We start from the raw sequence: 24,201 nt of genomic DNA on the forward strand, positions 1-24,201 counted from the left end.
TCCTAGTTCGTGGTACAGAGCTCTGAACTAGCCTTGCTACCTATGTAGTTAACACTGTCAGGTACCATCTGTTGCAGTGTGAACAATGAATAGTTTCAGACTATGTACCATCGGAAGATGGCTGATTAATATAAACTTCGTTGTGTTCTGCTTGAATGTGAATGTACATACACACTATGTACATTTCATTACATAATGCTCCCTGTACAGATACATGAAACACTGTCAAATACAGTATCAATATACCAGTCAATTTTGAGAGGGCACTTTCAAAACTACATTCATATCTGAAAGGCAATTTAGGTGGTTTCTAAAGTGATTTTTAAAGTAATTCCACTTACGAGACATAAATAGGGAATTTAAACCAGTTGTTTCTTATGGAGTGCTGTTTCTAGATGTATTTCTCATAGGTTTGTTCAACATGTGACTATTATGGAAATGTTCCATGAGCTCAAATGAGAATCCCTAGAGGGAAGACATTATTTTTGCAAAACACTACTGAGAAAGTTTAGAGAACTGGCATTTATGACTGACTGCAGAATGATTCTACTGTTACCAATGTACATATTGCATAAAGACTGAAAAGATAAAGTAAGAGAAATTAGGGCTCATAGAGAGGCATATGACAGTTGTTTTTCCCTCACTCCATTAGCAAGTGGAACACGAAAGGGAATGAATAGCAGTGGTACAAGATACCCTCTGCTATGCACAGCATGATGGCTTATTGAGTACGTAAGTGGATGTGCATGTGGATGTGGATGTAGTCGTAGATGTAGAGTAGCCATTTGTTGTTAAGCTGTGACTCACGAGTCTTAATGCAGTGGCTGAAAACAGGGGTGGTTTCAGAAGCTGCAGTAGCCATTCTAATTATCTCATGATGCACAACATCTAACATTTTTATATAGAACGGACTAGCAAGTATACAGGCCATTCACCTGAGGTTGCACAAAAACTCTGGGAAACTGGAGTACATGGATTCCATTTGACATTCATTACATATTGTGAAGTCACAGGAGTAAGAAGTGCTTGGAGTGAAAACTCCACGTGACTATAAGATGAGAATTACAAATGTGATATCTAATCAGTTAGTAATTTGAGTGAAAGCACAAAAGAGAGAGAGAAACTTGCACAAAAAATGACGCAAAAGAGGAACTTGCACTAAGGAATGGGTGGGGGCTCTGGATGAAGAGTTCAGTGAAAGCCTTACTGTCTAAACCTTCATGAGGGGGCAAGTAGGAAACTTATGCAAATGCATTGATACAGTGACTGCTTGTAAGCTGTTGGGGAGGAGGAGAAGCAATAGGGGAACTATACTTTTCTTGCGAAGATACCTATACCTGTCTTCTCTCTCTCACTAGAGTTATAGTTTTTCTGAGCTTTTAAATGCTTAGCATATATGTGTCAGAAAGCTATGACAATTGCACAACATTTAGATATGGCTTAAGTTCAAAAGTGTGACTGCAATGATTCTATATGATTATTCGGGATGGAGGGTGATTAATGAGCTGAATTCTAATGGGATAACTACACATTCAGTACCAGCAAAAAAGAAAGCATTCTTGCAAAATAATACTGTACATCATCTCTGGTACCTACCTATATGAAAGAGCACATGAAATATAAACCTTTTAAATATCCTGCACAGAAATGGAACTTTAAGGGACAGATTTAACAATCGCAATGCTTACCTTGATAATGGTTACTAAAGACAAAAAATTTTGTGTTGGTATAGTTACTAAAATCTACTTAAAAAGCCAAATTAATATACTTTGCTCAAATATAAAATATGAACTTCTTGATCTACATAAAGCTGTTAAACAGATAAAAAGAAAAGCATTCTTGCAAAATAATACTGTACATCATACCATAATTATGAAGATCAAGAAAATAAATTTCTTGATCTACATAAAGTTGTTAAACAGATATAAAGTCATCCCTATGACAGTAACTGAAACGTAAGTGAAGGTTTCCTTGTCTTGTTGGTGCAGTAAATCCTTCTCAGCTTAATGCCTTTACCAGAAGGTGGGAAGATAGAATACGGTTGCCAAAATGTCACAGATGCCTGCGAATCGCCATGGTCCGTATGTAGGAACTCCTGATAGAAACACTAGCAGGTAGCTGTGTAAAGCAAGTAAATGCTATTAATGTTCACTTTATTGGAAACATCGACATACATAGAAAACGTATGGTAAGCAGTGAACTGACAAGAGTCAAAGATATTCTTCCTGTGAAAGTCTCAACTCACTGCCAAAGAGTTTTGTATTCACGTGCTTACATTATTGTTGGTGAGGTCCTGGCATTGTAAGCTCCACTGGTGGGTTCTCCCTGGGTCTGAGCCAGTGTCGATCAGGAAGTACTTATTTGCTTAGTGCTCTAATACATACAGCCTACTGCTGTCACTCAGAAATGGGCCAAAGCCAATTTGGCTCACATGTCTGAGCTGTAGGCAGCTTTGCTGAGTGCTGCAATCCAGACTGCGACATGCATGTGGTGGTTGCACAGCATAGAGCATTTGTGTGCCTGGTTACAGAAGAGAGTGTGAAACTAACACAGCCATGGTCACACTGGCTCGCCTATGTGAGGAACATTTATGATGGCCATGGGTATGGTTGGTGATGCTGGCCGAATATCAGCGTCCTCGTGGCAGAGGCTAGCGACATCACTATCGTGAGTGCATGGAATTGCTCAGATCATGTTGGCTGCTAGCAACTGTGGGCAAGATGTTGCACTAGAAACGTATATGGTTCAAATGGCTCTGAGCACTATGGGACTTAACTTCTGAGGTCATCAGTCCCCTAGAACTTAGAACTACTTAAACCTAACTAACCTAAGAACATCACACACATCCATGCCCGAGGCAGGATTCGAACCTGCGACCGTAGTAGTTGCACGGTTCCAGACTGTAGCGCCTAGAACCGCTCAGCCACTCCGGCTGGCAGAAACATATAGGTACCAGTGATTGTTGTTTGGTACATCCATGCAAAGTCATTGCTGCAAGATTGCAAAAAGTCTCTCAGCTAGGACTAACTTGCATTCCATTGTTTCATTTTTGTGCAATATCATTGACACAAGTACCTATGGTGGCAGTTTGATGGGCCACAGCATTCAAAGCAAGATGACTGGCATGAGAGACAACTGAAGTATGTAGATACCTCCAGAGCTGAGAGAGTGTTCTGTTGCCCACTGAGTCCTCTTAAATCACCTGTCCCAACCGTTGCTCCGGTGTCCTTGCGAGTCAGTGGAGCAATGCCCCTTTCTTGGTGGTGAATTTGCAGAGGTGCTAGTAAGATGTCACTGATAATGTGGTATGCTCCTATGTTGTGTAATAGGATGACGATTCTGGAAGTGTCATCAAAGATACCGTGGTTCTAAAGGATGAAGTCAATGGTCACGAGCCAAGTTGCCATGACTACTCCAGTTGGAATGGGTGTATTCTTTTGCTTCTGTAGTGGGTCATGTGGTCTGAGGTAGGTGGCAGTGTGGGTAGTGGATGAGAACCCTGGGACCATAAGTGGTGCAGACGGCAAATCACAAATCTTCTCACGTGTTCCAGCCAGCTATACCCAGTATGAGGTTATGAATGGATTTGGCTGGGTTGTATCCGACACTGACGGACCAACTGAATCAAATGATGTGCTGTTCTGTAGTCTTGAAACAGTCTGTGGAACACTGTCTTGTTGGAGGGAAGACAGACTGAACTCGAGGTCAAAAGTCATTATACATTGTTCGTGCATGCATGAATCATTGTTGCAGACATAGTAGAACATCACTTTTACATTCCACACATAATTTAGGCTGATCTGGATGGTGAAAAATATTAGTGAGTCTCTGCAGGAGGCACCGTTTTGCTTATATTGTTCATAAAGGCAGCAATCATGCGACAGTTCCTCTGTCAAAGGAAACACAATCTGGTGAAGTGCACTTATGTATTATGTTGAACTACTGTTGTTTGTTGCGGGGTCACCAATTCATGAATTCCTAGTGGGAATGCTTGCAAGTAGTTGCAGAAAGTAGATAAATGCTATTAACACGCACTTTATTGCTAACAAGGACATACATAGAAAACACTTGTACATGATACAAAGGCAAACACTGAATTAGTCTTGTTTTCTTGTGTTTGCATTATTATTGTGGGGTCTTCACAAGTAACCCTAGAAGACTATCGCATCAACATTCTGCAGACCCTTCAAGTGGAAAAATGATCAAATGTTTTTATTAAATTGCAATTGCACACCCATCTGCACTAATTAATTCACTCAATGCATTCTGAAGAGCCCACGATGAAGGTGAACCTTCAGGGAATTGGAATGAGTCAAATAACGTATTAATAAAGAGAAGTAGCTCCTGGAAAAACATTAACAATTACCTATAATTAAACTGCTGTGCACAATTAGCACGAACAAAAGCAAATTTAATGCAATAGCAAAACTATTATGAGTGCTGCTACTTTCTAAAATTTATCTTGAATTAATACGTATTTCAGCTTTATGTAGTTTGTTGGGAGATTATAATTTATTTTTACAGAAGAATGAGAAATCACTCCCTGAGACCTAGACAGACTGCTAAAGTGCACATGCATTGTGGAGATTTAAATCAGAGGTCAAGCAGAATTATGTATACATACACCATGGTGTACTTGTCTGCTCTGATAAAAAATGAAAGTTCAAAATAGAGTTACAGTGTTCAACATCAAGTTTGTGTGTTTATGCATTGCTTAATACCTCCCATATGTTGGATGTTTGTCTTTTTATATGAACAGTCATCCTTTCTTTGTTTTCCATTTCAGTCATTCTAAATATCAATTCTGCATTTGATTAGTGTAAAAAATGAGATTAACAATTATGGAAAGGTTAGACTGTTGCTAATCATAAAGATGACACGAGGAGTTGCAAAGAGGCACAATGAAAAGACTATTACATATTAGGCTTATGGCCAAAGCCACCTCACACACATGACCACTACCTCTGGCTGCTCAGGCCTGACTGAAACTGAAAAGCATCGAACTGGATCAACAATCTGCAGTGGAGCGGGGAAGGGAGGCTAGCAGAGTACAGATGGGGCAGGGGGTGGGGAGGGGGGAGGAGGCAACAGTGCTGCTTGATGGAACATGCAGGGACTAGAGGTGGCAAAACAGGGAGTGGAAAAGAGAGGAGTCGAGGAGGGAGAACGATTGGTGGTTGCATTGGCAGAGAGCAGTGCCCAGTGAGGGTGAGGGGACATGAGTTGGGAGAGGAGGCAGACATTGTTGGGTGGAGGTTGTGGGGACAGTTGGTTACCATAGGTTGAGGGCAGGATGATTTTGGATACAGAGAATGGGTAACTCCCAGCTGTACAGTTTAGAAAAGCTGGTGTTGGAGGGGTGGATACCAATGGCATCGGTTGTGAAGCAGCCATTCATTCAAATCAAGCATGTCCTATTCAGCTGCATGTTGTGCAACAGGGTGGTCAACTTTCCTCTTGGCCTCACTTTGGTGGTGGCCATTCGTCCTGGTTGACAGCTGATTGGTAGGTATATCAGTATGAAAACTGTGAAATGATTGCAGCAGAGCTGGTACACGACATGGCTGCTTTCACAGGTGGCCCGCTCTCTGACTGGGTAGGGTAAGCCTGTGACAGGACTGGAATATGAAGGGATGAGTGGATTGATTGCTCAGGTCTTGCAGCTAGGTCTTCCAAGAGATATGATGTCTGTGGCAAGGGCTAGGGATTGGGACTGGCATAGGGATGGACTAAGATATTGTAGAGGTTGGATGGGTTACGGAAGACCACTTTATCGGGGGTGGAAAGGATCTTGGGTAAGATGTCCCTCATATCACGATATGACGATAATCAAAGCTGTGATAAAGGATGTGGAGCAGTTGTTCCAGTCCAAGATGGTAGTGAGTGACAAAGGGGACACTCCTTTGTAGCTGGTTGGGGGGTTGGTGGAAGGATTTTGGGTATATGGGGATATGGCATGGGAGATCTGTTTGCAGACTAGGTCTGGGGGTTAGTGCCTGTCTCTGAAGATCTCTGTGAGTCCTTCAGCATACTGGGCAATGCAACTGCCGTCACTGCAGCTATGCCATTCCTGGTTGGCTAGGCTGTTTAGGAGGGAATTTTTGGTGCGGAACAGATGGCAGCTGTCAAAATGCAGGTGCTGTTGGTGGTTAGAGGTTTGATGTGTACAGAGGTGTGGCTGGAGCACTCAGAGGAATAGGTCAACATCCAGGAAGGTGGCCTGCTGGGTTGAGGAGAACCAAGTGAAGTGGATGGGAGAGAAGGTATTGGAAGTTGTGAAGGAATGACAGGGGGTCCCTGGCCCTGAGTCCCCGCGCCCGGGTTCGATTCCCGGCGGGGTCAGGGATTTTCTCTGCCTTGTGATACTGGGTGTTGTGTGATGTCCTTAGGTTAGTTAGGTTTAAGTAGTTCTAAGTTCTAGGGGACTGATGACCATAGATGTCAAGTCCCATAGTGCTCAGAGCCATTTGAACCATTTGAACCTGAGTCCTGATCATGAAGATATCATCACTGAACCTGAACCAGTTCAGGGATTTGGGGTTTTGCGAGGGTAGGAAGGTTTCCTCTAGATGGCCCACAAACAGGGTGGCATAGTAGGGTGCTATGTGGATGCTCATGGTTGTACCATGGGTTTGTTTCTATACCTTCTTTTCAAAGGAGAAGTAGTCGTGTGTCAGGATGTAGTTAGTAAGGTATATGAGAAATGAGGTAGTAAGGTGTATGAGACATGATGTAGTAGGTTTGGAGTCTGAAGGATGTTGCAAAAGAGAGTGTTCAATAATGTCAAGACCATGGACTTAAGGGATGTTGGTGCACAGGGAAATTTTATTGATTGGCGACTCCATGGAGTGTCCTGTGCACCACGACCAGATAATGGATATACTTAGAAGGAGAGACAGCATTGGTCGTATTTTTTGTTTTATTAACCGCAAAATCAATTTTCGGTCACTTAGTGACCATCCTCAGTGCTGTAATATATAATTTAAATTGGTAGGCACTGGTGTCAACAAGCTTAGAGCGATCACATAAATTGAGTTCTCAATTTATGTGATCGCTCTAAGCTTGTTGACACCAGTGCCTACCAATTTAAATTATATATTACAGCACTGAGGATGGTCACTAAGTGACCGAAAATCAATTTTGTGGTTAATAAAACAAAAAAATACGACCAATGCTGTCTCTCCTTCTAAGCACAGGGAAATGGCATCAACAGTTATGAGCAGGGATCCAGGAGGTAAAGGGATGGGGATGGTGGAGAATCGGTGAAGGGAATGGTTGTATCTTTGATGTGGGAGGGCTAGATATTGTGCAATAGGTTGGAGGCGTTGGTCAATGAGGGCCGAAATTCTTTCAGTGGCAGCACAATAACCAGTTACAATGGAGCATCCAGATAGTTGGGTTTGTGGATTTTAAGGATCATGTAGGAGGTGGCAGAAGGTCACTGTGCAAGTGTCATAGGAGTGAGGAAGGAAATGGGTTCAGGAGATAGCCAGGAAGGGCCTAAAGCTGTAAGCAGTGACTAGAGGTTACGTTGGACATCAGGGATAGGATCACCCTGGCAGAGTTTACAGGCGGAGGAGTCAGTAGCCGTATCATGTACCAGCTCTGTTGCTATCATTGCACAGATTTTTATATTGGCATGACTACCAACCAGCTATCTATCAGGACGAATGGCCACTGCCAAAATGTGAGCAAGAGCAAGTGAACCACCCTGTTGCACAACACGCAGCTGAACATGCTTTCTTTGAATGGCTGCTTCACAAGCTGGGCCATATGGATCTTCCCCTCCACCACCAGCTTTTCTGAACAGCACAGATGGGAGTTATCCTTACAACACATTCTCTGTTCCCGAAATAGTCTCGGCCTCAACCTACTGTAACCTACTTTCCTCATACCTTCCACACAACAGTTTCCATCCCCTCTGCCCTATCACCTCCTCCCAAATCATGTTCCCACACCACCATTGCGCACTGCTCTCTACCAATGCAAACAGTGATCTTTTACTCTTCTCTGCATTCCGTTACCTTTTTTTCCTCCTTCACTAACTCCCCCAGCCTCCCTACGCTGCACCAGGTAGCCTTGTCTGCCACTTCATTGTGCCTGTCTGTAACTCAACATATCGTCTTTAGGGTAAGTAACAATCTATTCTTTCCATAACTGTTGATATGCCAACCTGTACTTACCCATCGTTTGGAAGAATTTTACTTACCTGTAAAAACTATGACTATTTTAGAGGATAAGGAACAGTAGCAGACATGCATGCACCTTATCCTCACACATGTGGGCTGAATAATTCAGAAATTTCTACACTAGAACAACCTAGAATATGATTTTTACCTGATGGACTTTGGCAGCCATACAAGCTCTCTCCACCAGTTTTTCCAATTTTTCAATTCTTGAAACAAAATCTTGTTCGGTTTCATTGGTTCTTGCAAAATGTTGTTTTCTTGAAACAAAATCTTGTTCGGTTTCATTGGTTCTTGCAAAATGTTGTTCTCCATCATATCTGTCTACTATTACTTCAACTGACTCTTTTGTATTTGCTTGATTCTGATGCATATGTTTACCATCATGCATCATAGCACCTAGTGGAACAGAAGAAACTAGATTTACATATAAGCAACAACGTAGTAATAAACAGAAAACAGATTGAATACTAACTCCAGATTGAATACTAACTCCACTGACAAAAGTTTGAAGGAATATCTTCTGACTATTTTGGTATAAGCTGCTCATTGCATTCAGTGGAACTTTACAGAGTAATACTGCAATTATAATTTATTCATTGAACAGTCAGCAGGTATATTGATAGTCCACAGTGTCCAACGGGGCACAATATTTCGGTGATCAGACACGTTGCCATCGTCAGGTGTGTTGATGAGCTGAGCTCTGACAGCTCTCAGTTCGTCAACTTGCCTAACGATGGTGACATGTCTGCTTGCAAAAATATTATGACTGCTGGACACTGCGGACTGGCAGTACACCCGTGGACTGTTCGATCAACATACACAATAGGAGAAACTGAAGAATCACACAATTTATTCAGGTTATTAACCCAACTATTTTTGTTTCTGTAAAAATACTTTCACATTAAAATGTACAACACAAAATACGGAGTACTATAACAGCCCAACAACAAAACACATACACTTTTATCACCGTGTGTATAATCTGTTCTCTCTATATACAGTGCAGAATTTAACACATGCAGAACTTTTCCTGTAAAGCTACTGCTCAAACTGTTGACAACCATGATCACAGCAGAGTGACACATCATAGACTTTCCTTACAAGCTCGAGAATCCTATGAGTTTGGCGTACTACTTCTGTGGCTACCACAGTCACACCAGCCAGTTCCATGTAAGTACTGACCAAACGTGCATACAGGCCAACTCTCCTTCAGAAAAACTATCCATACTGCTATGTATCAATGTTAATATGCAACTAACACTGCTGGAAACACAAATCCGAGACATAACTGAGCAGTACTGAATGCAAGCTTGAGGGTGAAACTGAAGCGAGTATTACTGTTGGTGACAGCAAGTAATGAGACAGAATGGAACATGCATGTTCATAAAAAAGAGACAGTGCACATATTGCTGACATTTGAATTATTGTGCAGGTACTTTCATTGCAATACAGATACACAGATAACTAGAGGTAAGAAATCAAATGAATCTAATTTGTAATGAGCCACTGGAGGCCATGGGTCCCCAATACCACAATACTCAAAAAATATCTCTTAACAAACTCTGAAATTTTGTTGGAGGAGATTGGGTTTACCCTGTAGATGAAGAAAGTATTAAAAATCAGTAAATAAAAACAATTTTAAATATTCAACATTAAACAGCATTGCAAGTGAACATAATCACTTCTGGGGTGAAAAAGCACTGTGGATTGAAACCAAAACTGTCTTAATATCCCAAAGGTCACAAAATATTTCAGAAACATATGTACTCTGAAAATACCAAGTTTGTAAAGTACTTATGTATTTGGCTTCTAAATAATATGGAAGTTTTACGGAAAAATTAAAGGGCTTACACAAGACTGAGAGCTAATTTACATTGATTTTATTTTATACCCAGGTGCCGATGCTGTAACTGCTTGGAAAGATGTTAGAGGTCTTGACTGTTCTGTAGTATGTACAAAAAATATGGAAGTTGATATCATTTCCATAACCAAACAGAAGTACTGTTCTGACTCTTCAAGCTTTCCTGGTGGACATGTTGTAAATAGTTTTCATGGATTTGCTGCTAGATCACATTGTGCAAATTCCACAATATTTCCTTGGAGCTACTGTCCAACATCTTCAGGTTGTTCAACCTTGTTGGTGGCTGGGTGCCTAGCCACCAGCAAAGGCTGAACCACCTGAAGTTGTCGGACAGTTGCTCCGCAGAATTATTGTGGAATTTGCACAACATGATCTGGCGGCAAACCCGTGAAGAGTATTTACAAAAGTACTGTTATCTGATGGTTAATGTCTATTTTTTATTTACTCCTCTTTTCCCTTTATTTTTCTTCCTTGCTGGAGAAATAGGTGTGTACCTGGATGAGTAGTTTTTGATGTAGTTTCTAGCCATGAAGCTGTACCGTGAGACAAACTTGTTAGTTCTCACACACCCATGTAACTGAGTATGTTAATGCGCCACTTCCAGGATATGGGGAAGTGAGCCTGATACAGATGAAATCTGACTCATAAATAAATGAGAAGGGCAGGTTAGCCAGCCAGCCTGGACTTGGTTTTCAGATGGTGTCCCACATCCCACAGGTAAATATTGGGCTGGTTGGTACCCACGTCTCACTTCAGATACACGTTATGCAAATGTTTAGAAAATGTTCTCATACTTGCATATGAGATTTACTTTAGACACACTCAAATGATGCACACAGATTCCATCCTAGGGAGTGAATTAGTGACTGACTGATAACCTTAGATGTTTAGTCCCTGCGACTCATAAATCATCATCACTATAGTTCTCACTAGTCATGGCTTTTGAATCATGCAATTGGTAAAATTGGCACTCTTGCAGTGGTGGCAATTTTTGAACTTCTTCTTTCTGTAATACAGTGTAAGAAGGTGCAAAAGTAAGAGGCTCAATTATTTGTAAATTTTTTAAGCCTCAGAATAAAACTGAAGATCTCAAAAAAATTTTGAGCATTCTGGAAAGCTAGTCTATACTCCAAGCTGGATGACTTTTGAACCACTTTTCCATTAGCTCAAGTGGAGAACAATGGAGGAAGGAATCGACCAGTGGTGTGGAGGGTAACCTCAAATCTGCTTGAAGTGATTTAAGAAAACCATGAAAAACCTACATCAGAATAGCCAAAAGAGGATCTGAAACCGACTCTCTACAGTGCTTCTTTGCTTAATCAGACCTATAAAGATGATTGCGGAGCTCCTGATTAATTGCAGTCATCAGAATATTCCCCAAACCATGTGCAATATACGCTGAGATGACAAAAGTCATGGGTATCTCCTAATATCATGTTGGACCTCCTTTTGCTCGGTGTAGTGCAGCAACTTGACGTGGCATGGACTCAACAAGTTGATGGAAGTCCCCTGCAGAAATACTGAGCCGTCAATAATGGTGAAAGTGCTGCCAGTGCAGGATTTTGGGCACAAACTGACCTCTCGATTATGTCCCTTAAATGTTCTATAGGTTTATGTCGGGCAATCAAGTGGCCGATTCATTTGCTTGAACTGTCCTGAACGTTCTTCAAACCAATTGTGAACAGTTGTGTGGCCCAGTGACGTAGTGCATAGTCATATATAAAAATTGCATTGTTGTTTGGAAACATGGAGTCCACGAATGGTTGCAAATGATCTCCAAGTAGCTGAGCATAACCACTTCCAGTCAAGAGATAGTTTATACTACATCACACCATTTTGGAGCCACCACCAGCTTGCACAGTGCCTTCCTGACAACTTGGGTCCATGGCCTCATGGGGTGTGTGCCACACTTTAATGGCGTCTGTGCCATGCTTTAACCATACTATAAACCGTACCAACTGAAATTGGGACTCATCTGACCAGGCCATGGTATTTCTGTCATCTAGGATTCAACAGATAAGGTTACGAGTCAGGGAGAAGTGCTGCAGCAGGCAATGTTGTGCTTCTGCTGCCATAGTTCATTAACACCAAATTTTGCCACAATGTCCTAAAGGATATGTTCGTCATAAGTCCCACCATGATTTCTGTGGTTATTTCTCACAGTGTTGCTCGTCTGTCAGCACTGTCAACTGTATACAAATATTGTTGCTCTCAAACATTAAGTGACGGCTGTCAGCCACTGCATTGTCCATGGTGAGCGGTAATGTTTGAAACTGGGTATTCTCAGCACACACTGACACTATGGATCTCAGAATATTGAATTCCCTGCCGATTTTTGAAATGGAATGTCCCATGCACCTAACTCTAACTACCATTCTGCATTCAAAGCCTGTTAATTCCTGTCATGCATCCATAGACATGTTGGAAAGCTTTTCACGTGAATCACGTGAACACAAGTTATTGCTCCACCAATGCACTGTCCTTTTATACCTTGTGTACGTGATACTGCTGTCATATGTATATGTGCATATCACTATCCCATGACTTATGTCACCTTATTGTAAATACCAATGTTGCAAGGCTGTGTTTTTGATACTTAAAACAACCACTATGTATTTTTTCAACTAATGATTAATTTTGCATTTCACACACCACACCATCCTTCCATTATCTTCTGTGCTCTTGAAAACATGACAATACCCCCACCAAAGTTTATATTATTGAACTACCACAAAAACTGTGAATTATTCGCTCTTCATAAGGTTGCTTGCCTGGATAAAAAAAGGTTTTTTCCAGGATGAGTATTCAATTACAAAGACTTAGTTTCCCTTTTAGACACGCCAGCTTCTTGGGTATGGCTGCGAGCAGTGCTTGTGGTGAGGGAATTCTCCTTTCGCAGAAGACTGTTACAGCTGTAGTGTGGAACAGTGTGTAAAGTTTACACACAATCCGTCAATACATGTTTCTTGCATCTGTATTAGTAACATATTACTTTTAATAATTCACTTCTGTATTCCATGTATTGTTAACATACTTAAGAGGAAAAGAAACACTGCTGCGTGTGTCTACGTATTGCGTCATCCGTAATTCATGAGGTAAGCTGTGGAAGGGTGAGTATAACTTTGTGAAATACCCTGTAGTTCTTGAGCAAAGTAGAGTGCAGCAGGCTCGTAAGAACAACTTTAAGGTTAAGTTGATAGGAAATTCAAACTGAAAGAAAAGAGTCCTGCTGCTAGGTACCTGTCATGGAAGGGGCGTACACCAAATGCTACCAGAAAAGCTATTTGTACCAGGTCACAAGCACCATGAAACCTAGTGACAGAGGACACAGAGGCTTTGTGCAGGAAGTCTGATGAAGACAGATCAAGAAGTCATAGTAGGGGGAGCAGCAAACAATGTGGCTAGCAGTTTAGAGTACAGCGTTCAAGGTGATTTGGAGGAAATAGGAGCAGCAACAGCACACATTTGTCTTGGGTTTGTGTAGTTTTTGCAATGCCATGACTAGCCTTGGGTTAACACAGCTGTGTAAACAAAGAGCTGAGTGGATTTCTTTTGACTGAAATAAAGTCTCTTATCTGTGCTGTACCAGTTGTTGCAATTGGGAGATGGGGATACACAAATTATTGCCTGCACCTGTTTAGAAATGGGAAAGGACAGATTATCTGAGCATCTTACAGAAAGAGTGAAAAGGGGGTTGGTTTATTTCATCGGTACATTAAGCGGCCGAAAAAACAAAGCTTCTTATACAGGGTGTTACAAAAAGGTACGGCCAAACTTTCAGGAAACATTCCTCACACACAAAGAAAGAAAATATGTTATGTGGACATGTGTCCGGAAACGCTTACTTTCCATATTAGAGCTCATTTTATTAGTTCTCTTCAAATCACATTAATCATGGAATCGAAACACACAGCAACAGAACGTACCAGCATGACTTCAAACACTTTGTTACAGGAAATGATCAAAATGTCCTCTGTTAGCGAGGATACATGCATCCACCCTCTGTCGCATGGAATCCCTGATGCGCTGATGCAGCCCTGGAGAATGGCATATTGTATCACAGCCGTCCACAATACGAGCACGAAGATTCTCTACATTTGGTACCGGGGTTGCGTAGACAAGAGCTTTCAAATGCCCCCATAAATGAAAGTCAAGAGGGTTGAGGTCAGGAGAGCGTGGAGGCCATGGAATTGGTCCGCCTCTACCAATCCATCGGTCACCGAATCTGTTGTTGAGAAGCGTACAAACACTTCGACTGAAATGTGCAAGAGATGCATCGTGCATGAACCACATGTTGTGTTGTACTTGTAAAGGCACATGTTCTAGCAGCACAGGTAGAGTATCCCGTATGAAATCATGATAACGTGCTCCATTGAGCGTAGGTGGAAGAACATGGGGCCCAATCAAGACATCACCAACAATGCCTGCCCAAACATTCACAGAAAATCTGTGTTGATGACGTGATTGCACAATTGCATGCGGATTCTCGTCAGCCCACACATGTTTGTGTGGATCAGAACCTAGAACCATGTGTTTGCAAGTTGTTACTGCAGAATACTTCTCTTGTAATTGTAACAGCCTGCAGATCCCCTCTAGAAATCTCACTGCATTATTGAGCCACCATTCAGACAAGAAGAAACAGTTAGCAGTTGGTGGAGATTTCAATATAGATTTCTTTTGAGATTCTGACAGGAAAATGAACTGGAGTCATCATTCGTCTGTTGTTGGTAAATTTCCCAACTCCCATACAGCAAGATAGCAGGACTCTTTCTGACAAAACTTTTACAAGCAGTGCTCAGGCTGAAACAATTAATGTGAACTCAATAGTTACTGGACTCTCTGATCATGATTCACTATTAAAGGAAATAAACAATGTAGTACCTTGCAACTGTGAGGCATCTTCATATGAAGCAGTGAGGCTTTTCAATGAGAACAGGGTACAAAGTTTTAAGAATATATGTAAAGAGGTAGTATGGGATGAGATGCATAAAAGAATGCTAATGCACATTCCAATATGTTCCACAGTACATTTGTGCCAATATTTGAAAATAGCTTTCCAAAAAGTTACGCAGAATGTCCAATAAGAAAATAGTAGAGAAAATTTTAGTGACTGGGGAGAAATCACAAAAGCAGTCCCACAAACTTCAGTTTTGGGTGTACTCTTATTCTTATACATCTCACTGACTTCTACTTAACATTCATCAAGCAGAATTGGTACTTTTTCCGGGTGGTACTAGTCATATAATAAATTCCATTAGAGAAAAAGCTACAGAAGACTTTGTTAATGCTTTTCATAGAATTATTAAGTGGTTCTCTGGAAATGGGCTCTCACTTAATTTCGAGCACATGCACTATATTCAGTTCCATACAACAATTAGAGACATACTAACAACGGATGTAGCACATGAACAGGGGCAGAACACTCCAAAACTTTGGGTTTACACACTGATGAAAACTTGAAGTGGAAGAGGCATATTACTGAACTGCTCAAACAATTCAGTTCAGCCACTTCTGCTCTTCGTATAACTGCTAGTCTTGGATATAGATGAATCAATCTCACGACATATTGCATATTTCCACTCAATAATGTCTTATGGAATAATTTTATGGGACAACTCACCAGTCAGAAAGAAAGCATTGATCGCACATGAGTGAGCAGTAAGAATATGTGCAGTGATCACCCAAGGTCATTATGTAGGCACCTTTTCAAGGAGTTACGGCATTTTAACTGCACAATCACAATCCACATATTCCCTAATGAAATTGATCATAAATACCCCATCAGAATTTGAGAAGAACAGTGATGTCCATAGCTACAACGCTAGAGGGAAATAATGACCTTTATTACCCAATATTAAAGTCAGAGCAGACTGGGAAGACATGGGAGAGATCGAAGTGGTCGTGAGGACGCAATTTAGTTTCCTGGAGGCAGCAAACAACCAGATGCTGGTATTCCAAGAGCAGCCATAATTTCTCCTCGTTGGATCTAATGCAATGAATGTTCCACTGGAGAAAAGTCACAAAAGGGAATGGGGAGGAGGAAACACATGAAAGGCAGTCACCTCGGTGGCTGGCAAGTGCCAGCCTTCGAAGTCTCACAGCTACAGGGTGCAGAGGCTGGAGGATCCTGTTCCATGAAATAGATGGAGCATTGGCGATCTCCCTGGGTCCGTCTGTGGACTTCAGGGCAGAAAAATGGTAGGCAGTGCGCACTGGCGAAACTGAGTTTGGCCAGATGAGGGTATCACCATTGAACAGTATCTCAGAGTTGGGGAAGGAGAGGACAATTTGCCTCTGTTTGATTTTTTAGAGCCTTTATGGTTGGCAGATGAGGACTCATATGTTTGTTGGTTGGATGGATGAATGTAATATGTCTTTGTGGGACTGTCCCTTTTGTCCTTACCCGCCTGCCAGATGTGTAGCAGGTAATTTCTCCACTGGAAGCGAAGATCTGGGGGCTTTTTACGCAACTGTAGGAGGAGGAGATGGGGATGCTACCAGGATACTGGAGGATATCACAACTGCAGTACTGAATAGGTCAAAAGCCTGCATGGCCATATGTTTCATGGAGTGAGGCATAGCGAGAAGAGTACTATACTGCCAGATGGCAAAATGCAAGGCTTTTGACTAGCCAACAACTTGCAAGTGACAAGGTAGACTGCCTGCTCATTGAGATATACGGGACACTCGTGGGACAAGACGGCTGGTTGCCATTACAATAAATTGATACAACAGACAGAAGGAGGCAGGAAATCACCTCCATTAGCACCTCTACCACAGGTAACACATTTGGGCATGTTTCAACAGGACATGCAAATGTGGTTATAACGTTGACATTGGTAGCAATACATTGGGTTTGAAATGTATGGTCGGATTGGGATGACTTCATATCCTGCCTCAATCTTCGATGGAAGCACTACTCAATCAAATGTGAGAAAAAGAGCACATGTAGGCATTAAGTTTGCATCAACCTTTTTCATTACTCGATAGGTTGCACTGACACACAAATCAGAGAGATGATTTTGGATTTCCACCTTGCTCAGACCAGCAAGCAGCAGAGTGGAAATAACACCAAATGAAGAATTCAGCATACAATGGTCCTCGACACCAACAGGATAGCCATGGAGAAGCGAAGCTGTAAGCGACTGTTGGCCTTGAAAATCACAATTGGTCTCCAGAAGCAAAGTCCCATTACATAAGCCAGAGCAGGATTTCACAGGGCCTGCAACTGCATCAACAGTTTTCTGAATAATAAATGGATCACCTGTAGCGAAAGACTGACCTCCTTAAGTAGCTGACACCATGAGACAGGGAGGTGCAACTGGGAATCTTTAGTCTCATTCTGACATGGAGATGGTTGGTTTATTGTGAAAAAATCCCTCATGATTGCCAGCATCTCCGATGGTGCGTTCCTTCCAACTGGAGGCCCCCTCAGAAGGAGGGTTCACCTGCCTTAGGCGATTGTTCACACCACATGCCACACCTCCCGAACTCCAGACAAAGGGACCAATCAGCAACTGGGAAGATAACAGCTCAGGCAGTCACCCCTCCCTGTAACTGGCCTGTACCAGAGGGTACATGCGAACCCTAACTGTTGACCCAGGGCTGGGAATTATGTGTTACCCAGTCACCTGTCTTGTATCAAATGTGTGGGCTAGCCTTCAGGAGTGCACAGGGAGGAAGAAGAAACAAAGAGCAACCTCAAATGCTAAGTGGGGGAAGGGGAGGAGATGATGAATGAAGAAAGTAAGAAAAAACAGATGAGGGACTGTTCGGATACCAGGTCATCAAAACTTCAGAATGCATTCCTGTAAATATATAAGACCTGTTCCCCAAGGACGGGGAAAAAGAATAACAGAAGGATACATATGCAGCATGGACATGGAAGAGGTGCTGCAAATGCTGTGGCCCCGTGGTAGCCAAGCACAAACTCACCACAGAATGGTGAGCCTCAGGGGATCTATATTCAATGACAACAAATTTCCCTTCTTCAGAAATGCTTTTCTTGTCATTACCAGACTACATTTTATATCCTCTCTACTTCGGCCCCAATCAAATATTTTGCTGCCAAATAGCAAAACTCATCTACTACTTGTGTCTCATATCCTAATCTAATTCCCTTAGCATCACCTGATTTACTTCGACTACATTCCATTATCCTTGTTTTGCTTTTGTTGATATTCATCATATATCCTCCTTTCAAGACAATCTCCATGCTGTTCAACTACTCTTCCCAGTTCTTTGCTGTATCAGACAGAATTACAACGTTGTCGGCAAACCTCATTTCTTTACTGCTTGTTCAATGTACAGATTGAATAACATCAGAGATCTTATAAGATATGGAATAATATTAAAAAAAAAAAAAAAAACAATCAGAGCAATGACAGGAACCAATAGTAGACATTCATGCAAACCACTATTCAAAAGCCTGGACTTCATGACAATCCCTTCCATCTTCATATATGAAATACTTCTCTTTGAACAGAAAAACTCACACCTGTTTGAAGGAAATACATTCACACTGCCTATGAAACTAGACATAAATTGAAATACATGCTACCTTGTCACCAACTCACAGTATATGAAAATACTCCATATTACAGGGCTCTGAAGATCAGAAATAAGATAAGGTCAATATTTGGGGAATCCACATTAGAGACCATTGGCACATACCTAAAAAGCAAATGTTATTATAGTCTAGAAGAATTTATAAATAGGAATAGGGAGTAAAGATGCAAGTACAAATGGTATACTTTTGAAGCCATAAAGAAACAAAGTATGCACGTTCACTGTATATTCATGTTTATATGTACAGAATTGTATGGCGGTTTGTATCCTGTACAGGACATCCACACTTCATATAGGTGCGTGAAGGCTATAGTAATGATTTGAAGAGTTATGAAAAGATTTAAAATATAATGTTGTATTTTTATTATAATAAGCAATGTATGTATGACGTATTTCCTGTAGTATATAAAATACTGTAACAACTTAGGTTAAAGACTGACGAGTCACCAATGTTCTCAATCGAATGATTGTATAAAAATATGTTATGTGATAATAAAGTATCTTATCTTATCTTATCTATGCTACAACCCTGTCCCATTCCCTTCTCAACTTTCATACCGCTCAACTATTATTACTGCTGAAACTTCCTAGCAGATTAAAACTGTGTGCCGGACCGAGACTCGAACTCGGGATCTTTGCCTTTCGCGGGCAAGTGCTCTACCAACTGAGCTACCCAAGCACGACTCACACCCCGTCCTCACAGGTTTACTTCTGCCAGTACCTCGCCCTCTCTGGTTTCTGTACAAGTTGCAAACAGCCTTTCACTTCCTGTACTTTATCCCTGCTACCTTCAGAATTTCGAACAGAGTATTCCAGTCAACATTGTCAGCAACAGCTTTCTTTGGAATTGTTATTATAATATTCTTTTTAAAGTCTGAGGTACTGTGACTGTCTCATACATCTCGAATACCAGATAGAAGAGTTTTGTTATGGCTGGCTCTCCCAAAGCTATTAGTAGTTCTGACGTAATTCTGTCTACTCCCAGGGCCTTGTTGTTTTGACTTAGGTATTTCAGTGAACTGTTAAATTCTTCTCCCATCTCTTCTTCATCTACGTTCACCTCCTTTTCTATAACATTGCCCTCAAATTCATCTCCTTTGTACAGACCCTCTATACACTCCTTCTCCCCCCCCCCCCCCCCCCCCCCCCAGCTTTCCCTTTCTTGCTTAGGACTGATTTTCCAGCTGAGCTCTTGATATTCATACAGCTGCTTCTCTTTTTCCCGAAGGCCTCTTTAGTTTTCATTTAGGCAGTATCACCCTTACCCCTCGTGAAATATGCTTCTAAATCCTCACATTTGTCTTCTAGCCATTCCTGCTTAGCCATTTTACAAATTGTGCCAATCTCATTTTTTAAATGTTTGTATTCCCTTTCACCTGCTTCATTTTTATATTTTCTCTTTTCAGCAATCAAATTCAGTATCTCTTGTGTTATCCATGAATTCTTACTAGGCCTGGTCTATTTACCCATTTGAGCATCTGCTGCTTTCACTATTTCATCTCTTCAAGCTACCCATTTGTCTTCTACTGTATTCCTTTCCCCTAGTATAGTCAACCATTGCCTAACGCAACTGCAGTCTCAGGCAACTGAAACCACACTGCGAGCAGCAGCACCAGAGCGTGATGTGAGAGTTGTCTGGGTGAGTGTATGGAGGAGGCTGGGATGGGGTGGGGGAGGGATAATATGGTGCAGGTGGCGGAAGTGAAGTGCTGCAGTTTAGACAGAGAGCAGGAGAGATGTGGGGAGTGGGGAGGGAGGGAGTGGGGGGGGGGGGGAATAGCGTGTGTGTATGTGCGTCTATTGTTGACGAAGGCCAGTGGCTGAAAGCTTTAATTGTGAGTCTTTTTGTTGTGCCTATCTGTGACTCAGCATATCCACTTCATGGTAAGTGGCAACTTTCCTTCTCATAATATTGTTACATTCCATCCTGGATTTTCCACTGTTTAATTTCTTTTATCTCCTCATACATTTCTTCATCTCTTCATTGTCTGTAGAGCTAGTTAGCAAATAAAGTTGTACTATTGTGGTATGTGTGGGCTTTGTGACTATCTTGGCAATGATAATGCGTTCACTATGCCGTTCATAATAGCTACCTGCATCTTTATTTTCTTATCCATTATTAAACCCACTTCTGCATTACTCCTATCTGATTTTGTTTTTATAGCCCTATAATCACCTGACCATAAGTCCTGTTACTACTGCCGAGCTTCACGAATTCCCACTACATCTAACATTAACTATCCTTGCCCCTTTCTAAATTTTCCAATCTACCTGTCCTATTAAAGGTTCTAACATTCCACAGTCCACTCCATAGAATGTCAGTTTTGTTGCTCCTGATGACGACATCCTCCTGAGCAGTTCCTGCTCAGAGGTCCGAATGGAGACTATTTTACCTCCGGAATATTTTACCTAAGAGGATGTCGTCATCATTTAATCATACAGTAGAGCTGCAAGATCTTGGGAAAAATTATGGCTGTAGTTTTCCCATGCTGTCAGCCATTCAGCCATTCACAGTACTGGCACAGCAAGGGCATTTTAGTTGATGTTACAAGGCCAGATCAGTCAGTCATACAGACTGTTGCTCATGCAACTACTGAAAAGTTGCTGCCCCTCTTTAGAACCAGTTCCTTGTCCGGCCTTTCAACAGATACCTCTCCACTGTGGTTACACCTACAGTACGGCTATCTGTATCGCTGAGGCACACAAGCCACACCATCGACGGCAAGCTCCTAGCCTTTCAATACAGGCTTACTAGTTGATTGAAACTGTTTTGATAAAACATATGCCCTCTGTGACTATTAGGTGATCACTCACACAATCTTAATTCCCTGGGGATGTTTATGCTTAATACCAAGTAACACTTGCTTATGACTTTCTCCAATAATCTATTGCAAATGGTGAAAGAAAGAAAAAGAGAGAGAGAGAGAGAGAGAGAGAGAGAGAGAGAGAGAGGAGAAGAAGAAGGGGAAGGGGAAGAAGTCAGCACCAATACTTGCATCAAACATTGATAATATGCAAGGCTTACTGCATTCTGCAACAACTGTTAATGTTGTACCGACGTACACAACAGTCTGCCCACAACCTATCTGAGGGAGGCAATTACAAAATCTGCTATACCATTCACACATGTCACGTATCTCATATTACACTTCCATGACATAGTCTGATGTCACTTTTCCTTTCGTCTTCTTGGAAGTCCTCAATCTAGTTCAACATCACTGTCAACACCTATCTGCCACATCCTGGTGGATAAAGCTTTTCAAGACCTCAGCATGCATTAAAGCCTACAGTTATGAGCATCTATGTTTCTCCAGTATATTTACTAATTATCTATAATCACCCTTTGTTAAATCATTTCAGTTTCCCATCTTCTGAAATACTGCAAAATACTTCATCAATCCATCAACCACCCATCTGTCTGGCTATGTGTACTGGCCACCACCATTTTATTACATAATAATGTTTTCCTCTCCAGTTTCTTCCCCAAACTATATGATCGAACATATGGCTTATCAAGCAAAATTTGCAACAGGATTGAGGATTGTATGGCAAGGAGAACGCAGGGTTCTATCTCGGATAAAGAGTCATCGACAGATGTAGAAGTATGTTCGGGTGTGCCCCAGGAGAGTATGCAGGGACCCTTGCTGTTCATGTTGTATGTTAATCACCTTGCAGACAACATTAACAGCAACCAGTCTTTTTGCAAACAACACAGTTATCTATAATGAAATACTATCTAAAAGAGACTGCACAAATATTCAGTCAAATCTTGACAAGATTTTAATGTGGTGCAAAGATTGGCAACTTGCTTTAAATATTCAGAAACGTAAAATTGTGCACTTCACAAAATGGGAAAAAATGTAGCATCCTATGATTATAATATAAGTAAGTCACAGTTGGCCAACTCACATAAACATCTAGGTGTACAATTTTGTAGGGATATGATACTGAATGATCACACAGGCTCAATCATGGGAAAGCAGGTGATAGACTTCAGTTTGTTGGTAGAAAACTGGGGAAATGCAGTCTACAAAGGAGATTCTTACAAAATACTCATACAAACTATTCTAGAATATTGCTTAAATGCATGGGACCTGTAGCAAATAGGACTAACAGGGTATATTGAAGGTACACACAGTATGAATGGTCAAAGGTTTGTTTGACCAGTGGGACCGTGCCAACAGAAGAGATGCTGAAGAACCTGAAATGACAGACTCTTGAAGATAGACGTACACTGTATTGAGAAAGCCTACTTACTAAGTTTCAAGAATTGACTTGTGTAGGAACATACAACTATCTCCTACATATTACTCACATAGCAATCATGAGAACAAGATTACATTACTTACAGCATGCACAAAGGAATTTAAGCAATCACTCTTCCCCGTGCTCAATACGTGAACGAAATGGGATGAAACCCTAATAACTGGTATAATCTGATGTATCCTCTGCCATGCTCTTCACAATGGTTTGCAAAATATAGATGTAGATATATTTGTTTACCCCTCTCTCAAAGTAATTTCCATAAACAATGTATCTCTTTTGCTTGCTAAATACCATCAGTTCGTGAATGATTTTTGTATTAAAAATCCATGACCTATTGCCATAAGTACAAAACTTTTAACAAAATTATTGCAAACTTTTATTTTTAGATATATTGGAAGCTTAGTTTTGAAAATACTATTTAGATATGAATGCATGGTATCTGTTCTTTTGGACAGTCTAAAATGACAGACACCGCGTGCAATCCACAGCTGTGAAACATTATATGTAAACTGAAGGCGATCACTGCTGTCAGCTGTAGTGGAACATTATGTGGAATCAGTGGTGATGAGTGAAAATGGGTAATGGACCGGGATTCGAACCCAAGATCTCCCGTTTACCAGGCAGGTACGTTAACCACTATGCCATATGGGACACAGCGTTATTGCAACTTCGCATACTATCTTGGTATGCCTCACGGCTGATCCACACTCCCACCAAGTGCCACCTGCCCACAGCCCCTGTCGATTTTACTTTTGTTCACTGCTCTGAAATTTCCAAAGGCGGTCGAACATACTTGTGCACCCACACTGAAGAAGGTGGTTCCACTGTCCAGCTAGGCATATCAGTTATATGAATGTGTGGTATCTGTTCTTTCAGACATGTAGCACCTACCTAGTAAGCACAAGATTGCAGGTTCAAATCCCAGTCCGGTACACATTTTCACTCATCACTGCTAATTCCGCATAATGTCCTGCTGTAACTGACAGTAGTGTTCCCCTTCAGTTTACCTATTTAGTTTATCAAAAGTGCTACAGGCCATTTTTACTCTTCTGTTAGTTTCTTTTGTTGTCCTCAGGTCACTATGTTCAAATGCCAGAAACACAAATACTCGTTAACTGATTCTATGACTTTGCCATTAATTTGTTCTATTCTTATCTCAATACTGCAATTGATTTTCTGCCTTACTTTCAAATTTGCTCCTTTACATTGTTCTGATAACTCATTTTTCTGAACCAAATGCACATAGTATAATATATTCGGCGAAACAAAGGTGATATGGGTATGTTCCCAAGAAGTGCGTTCCTCATAATTTAAGGA

At 41.3% G+C, this 24,201-nt stretch overlaps 1 protein-coding gene across 2 annotated transcripts in view; it reads right to left on the minus strand.

Moving 5' to 3' along the window:
- LOC126259414 (uncharacterized) overlaps positions 1-24,201 on the minus strand; it is a 188,946-nt gene that overhangs the window by 48,013 nt on the left and 116,732 nt on the right. For both annotated transcript variants that reach the window (XM_049956194.1, XM_049956195.1), the window contains one exon: positions 8,338-8,585. In XM_049956194.1, the coding sequence (XP_049812151.1) occupies positions 8,338-8,585 (248 nt within the window). The remainder of the gene's footprint in view (positions 1-8,337; positions 8,586-24,201) is intronic.

This window comes from Schistocerca nitens, chromosome 5, assembly GCF_023898315.1.
Source record: "Schistocerca nitens isolate TAMUIC-IGC-003100 chromosome 5, iqSchNite1.1, whole genome shotgun sequence".
Lineage (NCBI taxonomy): Eukaryota > Metazoa > Arthropoda > Insecta > Orthoptera > Acrididae > Schistocerca > Schistocerca nitens.